This window comes from Pezoporus flaviventris, unplaced genomic scaffold (genome assembly GCF_033815535.1).
Source record: "Pezoporus flaviventris isolate CSIRO_AGI_PZ_B2104156 unplaced genomic scaffold, CSIRO_AGI_Pfla_v1 ptg000080l, whole genome shotgun sequence".
NCBI classification, from domain to species: domain Eukaryota; kingdom Metazoa; phylum Chordata; class Aves; order Psittaciformes; family Psittacidae; genus Pezoporus; species Pezoporus flaviventris.
This window is the reverse complement of record NW_026892628.1, coordinates 471,867-486,634: the sequence shown is the minus strand read 5'-3', so window position 1 is coordinate 486,634 and position 14,768 is coordinate 471,867. Positions and strand designations below refer to the sequence as shown.

Below are 14,768 nucleotides of genomic sequence, written 5' to 3'. Positions count from 1 at the left end.
CAACTCCCATGAGGCCTTGCGCTTCACGCCGTTTCCCGGCGGGGCGGACTCCATGTCCCAGCGGCCCCCGCGCACCGCTCTTCACCCCCGCCCCTCCCCTCCCGCCCGTGTTGTCGCGGCGGCCCTGAGATGGCGGCGGTGGCGGCGGGCGCGGCGGCCCCTCAGCAGCAGCCGCCGCCTCAGCAGCAGCCGCAGCCGGCGGCGGGAGGCGCGGCGGGCTCCGGGGAAGCGGGCGGCGGGGGGGGAGGTGGCGGCGGGGGAGGTGGCGGCGGGGGGGCCGCCGGAGGAGGAGGCGGTAGTGGCGGCGGCGCTGGGCCCGCACCGGGGTCGGGGTCGGGCGGCGGCGGCGCGGCCGGCGGCGAGTCGTGGTACCTAGCGCTGCTGGGCCTGGCCGAGCACTTCCGCACGTCCAGCCCCCCCAAGGTGCGGCTGTGCGTGCACTGCCTGCAGGCCGTGCTGCCCCGCAAGCCCCCCGCCCGCATGGAGGCCCGCACCCACCTCCAGCTCGGCTCTGTCCTCTACCACCACACCCGCAACGGCGACCAGGCCCGCGGGCACCTGGAGAAGGCGGTGAGCCCGGGGCCGGGGGGGGGCGGCCGCGGAGGGGCCCTGTCAGCGGGGCCGGCCCGCGGGGGTGCAGACTAACCCGCTGTCTTCTCTTGCAGTGGTTGATATCGCAGCAGGTATCCTTTTCCTGGCCGCTCTCCCTGCAGCAGCCCTCAGGACCCCAGTGCCTGGCCCTGGGCACGGGGAGCCTGCTGCTGGTTTCACCTCCTTCCCAGCCGGGTGCTGCCTTCCTCACGCATGCAGCTACGGGGTTGTTGTGGACGTTGGGCTGGTGGTGTTTTCCAGGCTGTGTTTCATATTCACTTAACTCTGCCACTGCCAGATCCCGCAGTTTGAAGATGTTAAGTTTGAGGCAGCCAGCCTTCTGTCCGAGCTCTACTGTCAGGAGGTGAGTGGTGCTCTTGGTCGTCCTGGGGCTGCAGGGCTCTTGTCGAAGCTGTCTTTGGGCTTGGAATTAGCGTGTTGCTGGTAGTAATAGGGTTTATTCAGGTACAGGGAATATAGACTTGAGCCCCAAAGTGTGAACCTGAACTTGTGGTCTTTCCGATTGTGAAAGTTGCTGCTGGAATTGCAGTGCACCGCAGAGGAAGTTTCCTTGGCCAAAGGACTTCTTTAGGCCTTATTTAGACAAGGACAGGCTCATTTGGGGGAGGGGGAAGGTAAACGGTTTTCCTCAAGCTTTTGTTGTGTTCCCAGGCTATTTTTATTCTTTCTTCTCTAGAAAAGCCTTAACTTGTCTTTGCTTCCATTAAAGCAAGCGTTTGCCTTTGCTCTCCTGTGTAGGGAGAAAGCCCAGGACAGAGTAATGGTCAGAGCTGTTAAATAGAGAAATCCTGTGAACATGCTTTGGGGCCAGTGTAGATGTGCATCTTACATACATGGGCGTTCTTCCTTTTCACATCTTAAGGATCACCACCGAATACAAGTTGGGAAGTTGCTGTTGTTAGGGAGGACATTCCCAGCAGCCTGGGTTTTGTGTTGACTGGGGAGGGGTGTTTTGTGTTTCTCTTTCAGAATTCAGTGGATACAGCAAAACCTCTGTTGAGGAAAGCCATCCAGATCTCCCAACAGACCCCGTACTGGCACTGCAGATTGCTTTTTCAGCTTGCAGTAAGTGATGTAGAGTGATGGAGCTGTTACTGTAGCACTGGGACTGCGGAAAAAGGGCTAGGAAATAGCCATATTCCCCTTAAAAAGAGCTTGGATGCCCCCAGCACCTCCCTGTTGATAATGGAGAGGCAGAAGAATGACATATTGGTGGGCTCCAGATTGGATCTAGGTCGCTTCTTACTTCCTGAAGGCAGATGGGGGGGGGGAAGCAACAAGGATCACCCCGTGGGCACTAGAACATAGGGGTTTGGAGGTGGAGCAAAATCAAATCCACCTTACGGCTTGCAGGAAGGACAAATGTTCTCTTAAAACCTGCTGGAATTGGAGTTTGCCAGCCTGGAGTGTGCGTTTGATTATGTTCAAGGTAATTAGTGGGCAGGGATGGGATGAGGAGAGCAGCTGGTGCAGAGGCCTCTGAGCAATGTTACTCTTCCTGTTCTGTAACGTGCTCTGAGCGTGGCTTCAGCTGCACAGGTTGGACCATCTTCAGTTGTAGGAGCAAACCGGTGCCTGTTGGGATCTGGGGGGTTTAACGCTTCTTTCAGTCCTCAGCTGTGTAGCTGCACTTCAAAGTGCTGCTTTTCCCAAGTGCTTCAGTGCTTTGGGTGGGAAGCACATCCTGAGTTAACTGAGCAGCAGGAGGAGCAGATGACTCCTGAAGAACAACCCCTGTTTTTCCAGGTTGTGCCTCTTCTCTGCTCCTAAGGAGCCTCAAGGTGTTTAACACAGCAGTTGCGGGAGTTAACTGCTCTTTACAGCTCTCTGCAGTGGAGGGTGGGTTAGGAACCAATCTGATCTTAGTCACCTGGACTTGTCTTTTCCCCCATCCTGAGGAGCTTAAGCAGGCCAAGTCTGAAAATGAATTGCCAAGCTCCTTTGTGTAGCTTAGAAACAGTGAATCCTGTCCTTTTCCTATTGATTAAAGGACAAACGCTTGCTTTGTCTGAGTACTCAGAGGAAGCTCAAGTGGTTTTCTCAGTACCTTCCTCCAAGAGGGTCCTTCCCTGAGGCTTCATGTTCTTTGCTATATTCTGGGTGCTGTTTCCTCTCAGGCCTTTGCTTGACCGCAGAGGCCTTGGTGCCTCTTGTACAGCTCCGTGGCTCCTACCCGAGTTTGGAGCAAGTAGAGAACTTGGCAGACAGGAGGGGTGGGAGGTGCTGTGGCATCAGCCTCACCCTCAGCCTTTCTCTGCTCTTCTTCCTGCTGGAGAACACCCTCCGTTGTTCCAGTGGAACAGTCCACAGTTGTGTTGGAGCTCTTTGGATCTGACCTGCACATGGTTGTAATGAATTACAACAGCTTTGTGTGGTATGAAACGGGGCTGAGGCATTTTCTTTGGCCTGGGGTAATGATTGTACTTGGTGACCTTAAAAGTTCTTTTCCAGCCTGGTTGATTCCATGATTCTATGTTACAGCCTTTTCTTTTTGGAGAACACCCCTAAGATCAGATCATACATTCACAAAGTAGCAGTTTAGTGCCTGTCAGGTGTAAAACGCAGGAGGAGCTACATTTGTAGCCATTGCTCATGGGGTTCCCAAGGAACATGCTGGTCCCTTACGGCCTTTCTTCATTTCAGCAACTTCACACACTTGAAAAAGACTTAGTATCTGCGTGTGACCTCCTCGGCGTTGGAGCAGAGTACGCCCGGGTGGTGGGCTCCGAGTACACCAGGTGAGCTCCAGGGGTGCTTTACCCTTCCCACAGGAAAGATTTTGCTTGCTTCTGTTTTTTAATTTGGAGATATTCAGGTGTGATTACTTGGGGACGGGGGATAATGGCTGTGATTGAACTGTTCCATCTTGCTTTTAAACCTGCTTTCTGGGGCAGGTTCCTCAATGCTCTTTTGTCTGTTGTATCTGAGGGGGAGAATGGCAGATTTCTGGGGTTTTCCTCAGGCTTTCTATGGGCAGTTGTGGTTTGAGGAACTGTTTCTATTGAGTTTGATGTTCCGTTTCATTTCAGAGCACTGTTCCTGCTAAGCAAGGGCATGGTAAGTTGGATGGACTATTTACTTATTTAACTAATCTAATGCACAGAGCTACAGAATGCTGAGAGACCATTTGTTTTAAGGTATTTGCATGCTTATATGTGCTTTAGCTATTCTGTTTTGTCCATGTGAGCAAGCCCAGTTTTAAAATACATCTGGGATAAGCCTGAAGCCTGCAGGATTCTGGGGAGGATCTTGTGAATAGCTTTGTCTTTTATTTGCTTTTCTCCTTCATGATGACAAAGACTTTTCTGCAAGGAGAAAGAACAACTGCAGATGGTCCCTGGAGCCCTTGTAATTCAGGGTGAAGGGATCTGGCCATGTGAAAAGGCTGGTGCTGTTGCAACAAGATGGCTTTGAGTCTGGTTTTGTCTTCAGGAGACTGATGTACCCAGGGCTCTGCTGTGGTTCTTCAAGTGTTTAAACCATTTAGCACAAAAAGAATGATTTCTTTTTTCCTGTTCAATTACAGCTCCTTCTAATGGAACGGAAGCTGCAGGAGGTGCACCCTCTCCTTACCCTTTGTGGACAGATAGTTGAAAACTGGCAAGGAAACCCCATACAGAAAGAGTCATTACGGGTCTTCTTCCTAGTGCTACAGGTCACACATTACCTGGATGCTGGGCAGGTACCTGGGAGTTGTGCTTCCTCCAGTTCCATTGTGAAAACTAGGGAACAAATACTGCCCCAGGAGTAACTGAGCTGGTCTGGGGGGATGGAATGAGGAAGAAAGCAATGGCATTCTTTTCTTCTCCCTGGAGGAAAAGTTTATTGTGATCCACTTAGAACCACAATGGCTGCTTTCACTTCCATGGGATGCTGGTGGAGATAACAGCCTTTGTGTCTGAATTTGAAAGACATTTTGAGTGTCTGTGGGTTGATGAGCAAATATGAAGGGCTGATTTGGGTGGCATGGTCTAGGGTGAGGCATCCCTCCCCATGGCAGGAACTAGATGATCTTAAGGTTCTTTCCAACCCAAACTATTCTCCAATTCTATGCTTGTTGTTAATCCTGGAAGTAGGCACTGGTGTGACTTATGCATGGTCTCATATCCTGAATTTGGGGGTTATTTGTTGCCTGGCAAGTTTTCCCAAGCAAGGAAGCACTGAAACCTGAGGGCTGCAGCAGGTACACGTGATGTGGCTGCTTTCCTGCAGGTGAAGAGCGTGAAGCCGTGCCTGAAGCAGCTGCAGCAGTGCATCCAGACCATCTCCACACTGCATGACGATGAGATCCTGCCCAGCAACCCCGCTGACCTCTTTCACTGGCTGCCCAAAGAGCACATGTGTGTGCTGGTCTACTTGGTGAGGAGCATTTTCCTTACTTATATTATCAGTAATGAGGGATTGGTTTGGGATTGCTTGGAGCCAGTGTAAGGTCCAGACCATGCGCTGCTGTATGTTCCACTGGCAGTTTGGTTCTGCTACAGTATCTGAGAGACTGTGGCTCTCAGTGCTTGAAGACACTGTGTGAGAAGCCTGGCAATTGAAATGGAACTTTATTCAGATCCAGATCATAGAATCAGCTTATTGATTTGGATGAGATAGAGCTGTGTTGGCTTATTTTTACCACCACAGTGACAATCTTGACTTCAGATTCCTGTAACTAGTCCTGCTGCTTCTTGAATGTGATTATAATCTGAAATGTGTCACTTTTAAGTGAGTTTAAAAAGCTGGTGGCTGAGGAGTTGTGGAAGCTTCCCAGACCTTTGCAAAGATCATTCCTTGTAACCTCTCCTGTGTTTTCTGGCAGGTGACAGTGATGCATTCCATGCAAGCAGGGTACCTGGAGAAGGCTCAGAAGTACACAGACAAAGCACTCATGCAGCTAGAGAAGCTAAAAAGTAAGGATAAGGGTTATAATTCTGCAAGATTCCTTTTCTTGTTGCTAATTTAAATTAAAGCAAGACCACAGCAACCTTATTTAGCTCTCTGGGAGAGTGCTCTCAGTCTGTGTCTGCTGCATCAAAGAACTTCACTCTGGTTTATAACTGAGTGGTTACTTTGGGTACAGAAATCAAGTTGGGGGGGGGGGTTTATTGCAGCTCAGTAAACTGGGCTGTAGGTGGTGGACAAGGTGTTAATATTGGCTTAATTTCACTTATTGTATTCCTTTTGTTCCCTTTCCAGTGTTGGACTGCAGTCCTATCTTGTCATCATTCCAAGTGATCTTGTTGGAACACATCATCATGTGTCGGCTTGTCACGGGACACAAAGCCACAGCGTTGCAGGAGGTAAAGGGGATGTCAGCATTGCCCTGGTTGTGGATGGAAGCTGTGATAGCTTGTAAACCATGGGAATTTCAGTGTTGAGGAGGATACTTGAGCTCAGATGGGGATTCCAGCAGTGTTAAACTGACAGGTACTTTCAGGCGTGATGGCTCTGGCTACTGTGACTCTGAAGCCATGGAATTAGCCTCCTCTTAAGTATCCCCTTTAAGAACATTCAGAGTTGCTTATGGAGTCAACAGTGGTGGGTGCCTCCAGCTGCCTGATCATACCTTGCAGTCTGACTCTGGTATCTTTTCCCTTAGCTCTTTGTGTTCCTGTTCTTTCCAGTTTTGAAGGTTCCCTGCCTTTCTGTTCCTTTCCTCCTCTCACATAGTGTGGGGGAAGGAAGAGTGTTCTTTAATGCAGGACAGAACTGTGCTGCTTTTCTGGGATTTTAAAATCCTGGTTGTACATCCCTTGCTTTGAGGACATGCTGCTGGATCACCTCAACCTCTGTGTCAGCTGCCTCTCGAGTGCACTTGTGGAGTGGGGGAAATTCATCTGCTAAAAGAATAGTCATTGGTTCTGGCTCATGAAGCTCCTACCCTATGAAAGACCCTTATTCCAGCTTTTCTGTTGTGTTCCAACTCCCATTCCCAGCATGGCAGCAGAGATCTGTGACTCGCTTTCCAGGTGGAGCCACCATATGGTGGAGCTGCTGCAAAGCAAAGAACCTTGTGGAACATGAGTGGAGCAGCGTGTGCCCGGGCCCAGGAGCATGACCTGAGTCTTGAACTGATCCTTGTCACATCCTGTGACACAAGCAGATGGATTTGGGACATAAAATGAGATAAAGTATCTTAAATACTTCTTTTTCTGCTACCAGATTTCCCAAGTGTGCCAGCTCTGCCAGCAGTCGCCCAGGCTGTTCTCCAACCACGCTGCCCAGCTGCACACCCTCTTGGTAAGTGGCTGTGATCAGTGGTAAACTCTTTACTCTTTGGAAGACCCTACCCAAGACTCCTCACCAGGTGCTAAGGAGCCCGTGGTGATGCAGCCCCTGAGAGCTCCTGCTGAGCAGTGGGGCTGCCTTGGCCAGTCCTGCTGAGCTGTTGAAGCCTATCAAAGGCTTAAATCCCTTCTTTAACTAGGTGATGTGTAGCATGATAGTAAGCATAGAAGGTGAATACACGAGGGCTATCCTGTGCACATTGGAGACAGTATGTTGTGGGAACTGTGTAAGGGGGAGGACTTATGTTTGGGTTTTACAGGAAATGGAGGGTTTCTTGGCTAAATGGAGGGGGGAAGGTTACAAGAATATGCCAGTTTGAAGGACTTTGTGTATTTTTTCCCAGATCCAGACAAAACTAAGACCCGTTGGTTACCTTTATTCCTGTTAATCCCTGGGGTTTCTGTTTCTTTGTGGGGGCCTTTCCTCTTTGTGTTATCTTAGAAACACCATGTCTTCTGCAGGGGCTCTACTGCATCTCTGTGAACTGCATGGACAACGCGGAAGCACAGTTTACTACAGCACTGAGGGTAAGATGTTCTTCCCAAACTATTTCCTTAGGGATGCTGCAATCAGGGGGGTCACTGAGCAGTTGAGGCTGGAAGGGAAACCTGGAGACTGTCTCAGTTGCATTAGTTCGGGTTTTTTTTCTGTGCTAATAGAAATTCAGGTCAGGAGATGGCAAAATATCAGCCACCAAACCTGTGCTTTAGATGGGTGAGTCAATTCTGAGTGAGATGCTGAAGGCTTTAACTGTGCTGTTGGTATCTTTTTTGTTTTAGCTCACTACACATCAAGAACTGTGGGCATTTATTGTGACCAACTTAGCCAGTGTGTACATCAGGGAAGGCAACCGGCACCAAGAGGTGAGCTGCTTCCTGACTCCTGTCCTACACACCAGCACTTCCTTGGAGGTTGCTGCTGCCCTGCTGGGATTAGCTTTTTCCTCTGAGCATATTGCAGAGCAGTGCCTTGTCCAGCCAGGCAGCTCCTGCTTCAGGGACTGCCCTTGACTCATTCATCCCCTTTGCTTCAGCTTCCATCTGTGCAGGGGGTTTATGAGATGACACAAACCCAAGCAAGGCTGAACAAACAGCCAGGAATAGGAATGTGCATGTGTGTGTGCATGGTGCTTCAGTGCTGGGCCTGAAGCCACAGTAACACCGTGCTCCAGCTGCCTCATCCCTCAGCAGGAGTTCTCAGAGAAACACTTGCAGGTTTCTTATGAAGAGGCTGTGAATGATGCTTTGATTCTTCACCAAACACACAGAACCCCTTAGGGAGCAAAGCTAAGAATGCAATGCTCTGAGTTTCTTAGTTGATTTCTGGTTTAAATTCAAGAGCAAACCTGATGGGGCTCTTGAACAGCTCGGCTCGCAGGTACAAGTTTCCTGAGGAAATGTTAACAATGTCTAGAGAGTTCTATAAAGTCAGGGAAAGCCTGTTTTGTATAAAACTTGGTTTTAGGATCGGAATGGGTGTGAAAACTCTTAATATTGGTATGTTTGTGCTATGACCAACACAGTGCAAGCGAACCTTGAGTGTATTTGTGGTATCTCAGCCTGGCTATCTGAGAAATGCTGATTATCCTTTTATTCTCCTTCCACTTTGCAGCTTTACAGCTTATTGGAAAGGATAAATCCAGACCATAATTTTCCTGTGAGGTGAGAATTCCCGAAGCTCTCTCCATGCTGCTGTTGTGTTGGTGATGCTGATAATGGATTTGTAATAGGCTGTTTGAAAAGAAAACAAAATCATGAACTTCTTTTGAAGGCAGAAGCTCTGCCCATGTGCTAAATGCAGTCTTTTATTTGGAGGTTGGATTACTGGGCAATTCCAAGGAATCTGGTGTGTGCTGCATTGATCCCTGTGCAGCACCTGGATTCTAACACCTTGCTTTATCCGTAGCTCTCACTGTCTTCGAGCAGCAGCTTTCTACATCCGAGGTCTCTTCTCCTTCTTCCAAGGAAGATACAATGAGGCAAAGTGAGTATGAAGGGGTGGGGAGAGCAAAATGGAGACATGGAATCCAGCTGGTTAAGATCAAACTAAACCCCCTGAGGCCTCCCTTGCAAGCCTGCAGCTCTTTCTCCCTGGGGATTTGGGCACCTTCTGTTTTACCTGGGAGAAAAGCTTCAGGGAGCTGTTGGATTTAGATCTCTCTCATGCTCCCTCTGCAGCAGCACAGAGCAAAGCTTTCCAAAGGAGGACTCTGTTACCACTTAGTTTTGCTAAATAAAAGGTGAGGTTTGGGAATGAAGCCCTTTGTTTAAGGTCACCTGCAGCACACAGTTAGTCCTGAGTGCTAATATTTGCCAATTGGTTTCATTTGGTTCTTAATAAAGCTTCTTAGAGACTGGAGGGAAAGGAGAGGCTCTGAACTCCCCTTTTTTGCTCTGGCTTAAGGCGATTCTTGCGAGAGACATTGAAAATGTCAAATGCAGAAGACTTGAACCGACTGACGGCGTGTTCCCTCGTGCTCCTGGGCCACATATTCTACGTGTTGGGGAATCACAGGGTAAGTCTCTGCTATTGCCATGTAAACGTTCCACTTGTCACTTAGCCAATAGGACCTGTTGTGAAATGAGTGTTATTTTAAAGATGCTTGTTTGGTAGTGTCCCACCAACAGCTGGCAGCGTGTTGAGGTACATGATTCCGGAGCTCTGTGGTTAATAACACTTGCACAGAGTTAAAGGTTTTCTACAAATGTGTTTCTGTAATGCCTGAAATCACTCGAAGAAAAGAGCTGAATGAAGGATGAATACTGTGGTTCAGCCAGATTGCGTGGGAAGGAATTGTTGCGAGCAAGCTTCTTAATTCTCCCCACAGAATGTATGAAGTGTTTCTGTTACCTTGCACGATGCCTAGGCCAGAGCAGAATTCCAGACACCTTTAGATACAATGTGTTTGGGTTATTGTCCCGTTCAGCGCTTCTAGTTAGTTACATGGCAGTGGTTGAAGTAGACACGTTTTGTCACAAATGTAACATCTCCAGGTGATTTCAGTTTGCAAGAGGGGCCACAAATCATTCCTGTCCATTTCATTTTGCTATCTGCTCTTCCCTAGGAAAGCAACAACATGGTGGTGCCAGCCATGCAGCTTGCCAGCAAGATCCCAGACATGTCTGTGCAGCTCTGGTCCTCGGCTCTGCTGAGAGGTAAGGTGGGAGAAGGTTTGAACTCCAAAAGAGCAGCAAAGAGCCTGGAGCTGGGGTTGTGGTGCTGCCAGCACCCTAGTGAGTGCTGCTGCAGCCCTGCTCTGTGCCTCTGGCAATGCTGTCAATACCAGGGGCATATCTGGGGGGCTGGAAGACCCCTAGAGTGAGAAGGCTCCGGTGTCCCCATGCTGGCAGCAGTTGGGTTTCTCCTGCTGGCACTGGATGGCAGTTTGTGATGCTAAGAACTGAGTGGGTGCCCCTTGAAAAGGGGTTCCATTGGCACTGGTGCTGCTCTGCTTTTCATTGCAGTTCCAGGTGGAATAAACCTTTTGCTTAGGCTTTGCCTCTGTTTATGAGCTTGATTCAACAACAGGGACTGTTACAATGGTTGGACTCAATGAGCGTAAAGGTCTTCTCCAGCCTAAACAGTTCCATGGTTCTATACTTCATATGTAAATATTGTTTCCTGTGATCCAGGCTGGCCCCAGGATGCTTTGTTCAAATATTGACCAGTGTCTTGGCAGACTGTCAGCATTAATGTTGCAAGTGATTTGCTCTCAGTAGAAAATACAGCAGCAACTCTACCCCACAGCTTCAATGTGTATTAAACTGCCACATTCACCCTGCTCTGTGCTGAGCACTGTGGGTCAGGCTTATTTGCTGCTTTGCTCATGCCTTTGCTACAAAACTGCTTCCAGGCAATTGAAAGGACTTTTCTTACTCATGTCCAAGTGGTAGTTCTCCTACAAAACATGCCAAGAGTCCAGTTTGAACCTGCTGTGGCTGAAACCTCACCCCGTGGACCTCTGAGTGTATCCAGTAGCCTGGGAGCAACAAGAGGCAGTTTCTGCTTTGGTATTTCCAAAGATCTTCGTCTCTGGAACTACCTTCTCTTGAAGAAAAGGTGCCTAATGAGGAGTAACAAGACACAACCACACTTCCATCCACAGGAAGTGCAGCAGCTCAGCCCTTGCCACGCTGTGCTGCTCATCATTGATACCTAAAACATGCCTGATCCTTAGTAGGTTCCCAGTCTGAAACCTGATTGAGCTGATTGCTGTGAGTAAACCTCCCAGAGAACAAGGCACGAAGAGCAGCTTTCGGTGTGTGCAGAGCAGGAGGGTGCTGCGGTTCCCTGAAGGCAAGGATTTGCGTGGAAAAGAAGTGGAGCTGCAGAAGGAAAGCTGCGAGTCTGTCCTGTCCCCGCTAGATGGGGCTGGAAGCTAAAAAGCCAAATGCGAGCTGCTCTTGGGTTTTTACTGGGGTGAGGAGTTTGCTGCCTCCTTTTGGAGCTCCTCAAATGATACATTTAATAGTTGGAAGCTAAAATAGCATCAAAAAAGGGCAGGCTGCGAGTTCCCTGCTTCCCGTGGAGGTTTTCATCTGATCTCACTTGAGGATATGATTGAATCATCAACGAGAGCAAAGAGCCTCCTTGGACCAGAGGAGGCCAGTTGGAGGCGAGTGTTTCGAGGTAAACACACACTGCTCCTGTCTTCCAGACCTGAACAAGGCCTGTGGGAATGCCATGGATGCCCATGAGGCAGCACAGATGCACCAGAACTTCTCCCAGCAGCTCCTGCAGGACCACATTGAGGCATGCAGCCTTCCTGAGCACAACCTCATCACGGTAAGCAAGCTTCCTCTGGTAGCTGGGAGCAGTCTGGAGGCAGAACAACCCCCTTTGCTTGCTTTTCTTGTCCCTTTCCCCTGTGGAGCGTGCTTCTGAGTTGCCAAAATTCAACCTGCTTCCTAGTACTTCAAGAGGAGTGAGAACAGAAAGACGAAGCGTGGCTCAGTTAGGGCATTGTTATAAAGGTATTTGGTGGGGAAGGTCTTTGTTTCTTAGTAGTGTTTCTTTGATACACCAAAATTTATATGTATGGTTTTTAATGGCTTTTGTGGAGGTAGCCACTTCGTTTTGGTGACAGCTACTGCTTCTGAAAGACACTTAGTGTGTTCTCAGGTTTAGGTTTGGTGTTCAGGTGATCCATTCTGCCTGTGCTGGGGAATGCTTTGTTGTGTGCTGCTGAAAGTACACTTCCTGCTGCTACTTCAGCATTCTAAGTTGGGGATTTGGCTTTTTTGACTTCTCTCTAAATCTGGATTTCCAGTTAACACCATGAGATGTCTGCAAAGCCACTGCCTTAAGGATTCTTTGCATTTCAACTATTGAATTCCTTCCTGTCATAAACATCTGTAACACTGGTTTTAAAATACAGAATGGTTTCCAATTGGGCAATGGGATAAGGCAGTTTACTGCTCTGAACTGAAATCATGTCCAGTTATGAGAGATGGGAGGAAGTTGGTGTCTTCAGGGGAGAAGAAAGCGGGGGGAAAGGCCAGTAGGAAGATGCTGCATGTTGGCTTTGCTTGCAAAAGGATCCTGAGACATGTAGAAATGAGGGTGCTTCTTATTGGTGCAAGTCATCTCTACCTGCAAGAGCAGGAAATGCTTTCACTCCATCACCTCTGGCCCTGGATTCAGCATGGGAGGTTTGGAATGACGGGCATGTGGAGTGGCTCCCAAAGAAACACTTTGGGATGGGAGCTCTAAAAACAAAGTCAAACCTGATCATCAACTTCTCCAGCTGAAGTCTCTCATTACCTGCAGGCAGTGGATGGCTCTGGCCTGGCCTGGTCCCTCCCCAGGCAGTGGCTGTAGGATTTTCATGCTCTTTGTTGTCTTGCAGTGGACAGACGGACCACCTCCTGTACAGTTCCAGGCCCAGAACGGACCCACCACCAGCCTGGCCAGTCTCCTGTGAAACACAGTAACTGACACCAGGACAATGTGTTTAAAAAGCAAAGGAAAAGCCACCAAGAAATGCCAAAAAAAAAAAAAGAGCAAAAATTGATGCAAAATCTTTTCTTCAAAGAAAAGGCAGCGAATTCCTCTTCTAGTGAGGGCCTTGTAGGAACCAGATTGCATAAAGACAACAAAGTACATTTCATAGACTTGCAAAGTGAGAAGGGCATTTTAAGCTGCTTTTACATAATGTGTGTGAATATACAGCTAGTGTGTATATACCTACTGGTTTTAATCTGCTTTCCTCTTACTGAGAAATAAGATTTAGTCCCAAGGACACTTGTTCCTTAAGTTCTTAGATATCTTAACTTTTAAAAGCCGTCACAGGAAATGAAGAGGACTCAGTTTTAATACCACTTGTAGCCTGAATACAAACCTTCCTTGGGGTATGATGCAGGAATCTGCACCCTTCCACTCCTGGGAAGAATTGGGTTAAATCAAGAGTTGATTGTAGAGTGCACTAAAGATCTACATTTAGTTTCTGAGGGTAATATTCTTCTCACGGGGTGCAAGTCGTTGCCAGTGCTGGTTGTAGCCTCGCAGTGAAGGTAAGGATGGGATGGGGAGCTCTGAACTCTGATGGTGTTTGCAGCTTTGGGGGGTGTTGGTGTCCTCAGGATGGCCTCCAGTCCTGTGCTGGTGTCAGAGGAGCAGGTTCTACATCCTGAGTGTGTGACAGTGTGCCACCACTTCATCCCTGTGATGGTCTGCCTTGGATCTCCCTGCACTGCCATGACGCCTGCATGGGGGAAGGCAGAACCACAGCTCTCTCCAATCTCTGCCATGGTGTGGATGGAAGGAGGCACATTCTTGGCCTCCTGGCTGCTCCCTGTCTTGGCCAAGCAGCTGGGAAGCAGCGGTTTGCACCTTCAGCACAGCCTCACCAAGGGAAGGCAGCATCTGTGCCTTAATGACTTGTACAGAGTTAAAGCAGTGGTTAAACCCCAGCTCCAGCATAAGCCAGAGGCATGTGGTGAAACTGCAGGCTTGCCCTTGGCAAAAGCTTCCTGTTTCCAAACTCTTCAGTGTTTGCTTTGCTGTTCTCTGTCAGTGTTTTGGTGACTCTGTGACTTCTCGCTCTGTTTTCCTGGGCTCCTGCTGCTGTCTCAGAACAGGAGAGATGAGGCCCAAGTTTGTGCTGCAGAAACCAGGAGGAGAGTTGTTATTCCATGAAGCAGCAGCAGTTTCATAGCAGGGATCTGGGCCAGGTGTTGTAGTGCCATGTAAAGCTCGTGAGGTTCCTAGGGTGTTTTTCTCTCTTGGTAGCTCTGCGTATTTCTCTCCCAGCTTGAAAGGGGAAGGGAAAAGGAATGTGCCAGAAAAATCCTTTCTGTAGGGCTTTTTCCTCTGAGGGAGGAGGGGAATATTTGAGAGGAAGCATTTGACCCCCTGAAACCTTTACAAGTTTTACTGTAGCAGTACTACTGTGAATCATAGAAGGGTTTGGGTTGGAATGGATCTTAAAGATGAAGTCCAAGCTCAGCGGCCATTCTTGTTCAGAGTCTTGTCTCCTGTCTCAGAGACTTGCTTTTTGTCATTCAAACCCATCACTTTTTACCAGTGAATGATATTAAGGGGATAAGTGCTTGTCCAGTTGCCAAAATAGGGGGTTTTAAGTTTCCTCTGCTGTTCTCAGCCATTTACTCTTGCAGAAGATGTGCATGTTTTAGGCCTTGTTAAGTCTCCAACAGGGAAAATCTCGATGCTGGTGTAGGGAGAGAGTCCTGTTACTGGGTCTGCAGGAAGAAACTTCAGTGTTGTTCCAAGCGTTTAGAAGCATAGGAAAGAAATGTTTGAGGTGGCAGCACATGGGGTTTGGAGGTACCAGGTACAGAGAGAACCCTCAGATGGATCCTGTTCTGCATCCTTGCTCCTGTTCTGTGCCAGCTGCTCTCCTGTCCCCTCCATGGCTCTGA

The 14,768-nt window shown here is 48.8% G+C and overlaps 1 protein-coding gene across 1 annotated transcript; it reads left to right on the top strand.

Annotated features, from left to right (window-relative positions):
* The first annotated feature begins 114 nt into the window (after positions 1-114).
* On the top strand, positions 115-13,077 carry MAU2 (MAU2 sister chromatid cohesion factor). Its single transcript, XM_061474690.1, has 19 exons — positions 115-570; positions 666-683; positions 890-955; positions 1,582-1,677; positions 3,256-3,350; positions 3,642-3,669; positions 4,139-4,294; positions 4,825-4,971; positions 5,420-5,510; positions 5,797-5,900; positions 6,763-6,840; positions 7,350-7,415; positions 7,668-7,751; positions 8,500-8,549; positions 8,794-8,871; positions 9,292-9,403; positions 9,953-10,043; positions 11,546-11,673; positions 12,737-13,077. The coding sequence occupies exons 1-19, from the start codon at positions 130-132 to the stop codon at positions 12,809-12,811; spliced, it is 2,004 nt and encodes a 667-aa protein (XP_061330674.1). The 5' UTR covers positions 115-129; the 3' UTR covers positions 12,812-13,077.
* Positions 13,078-14,768: the final 1,691 nt, after the last annotated feature.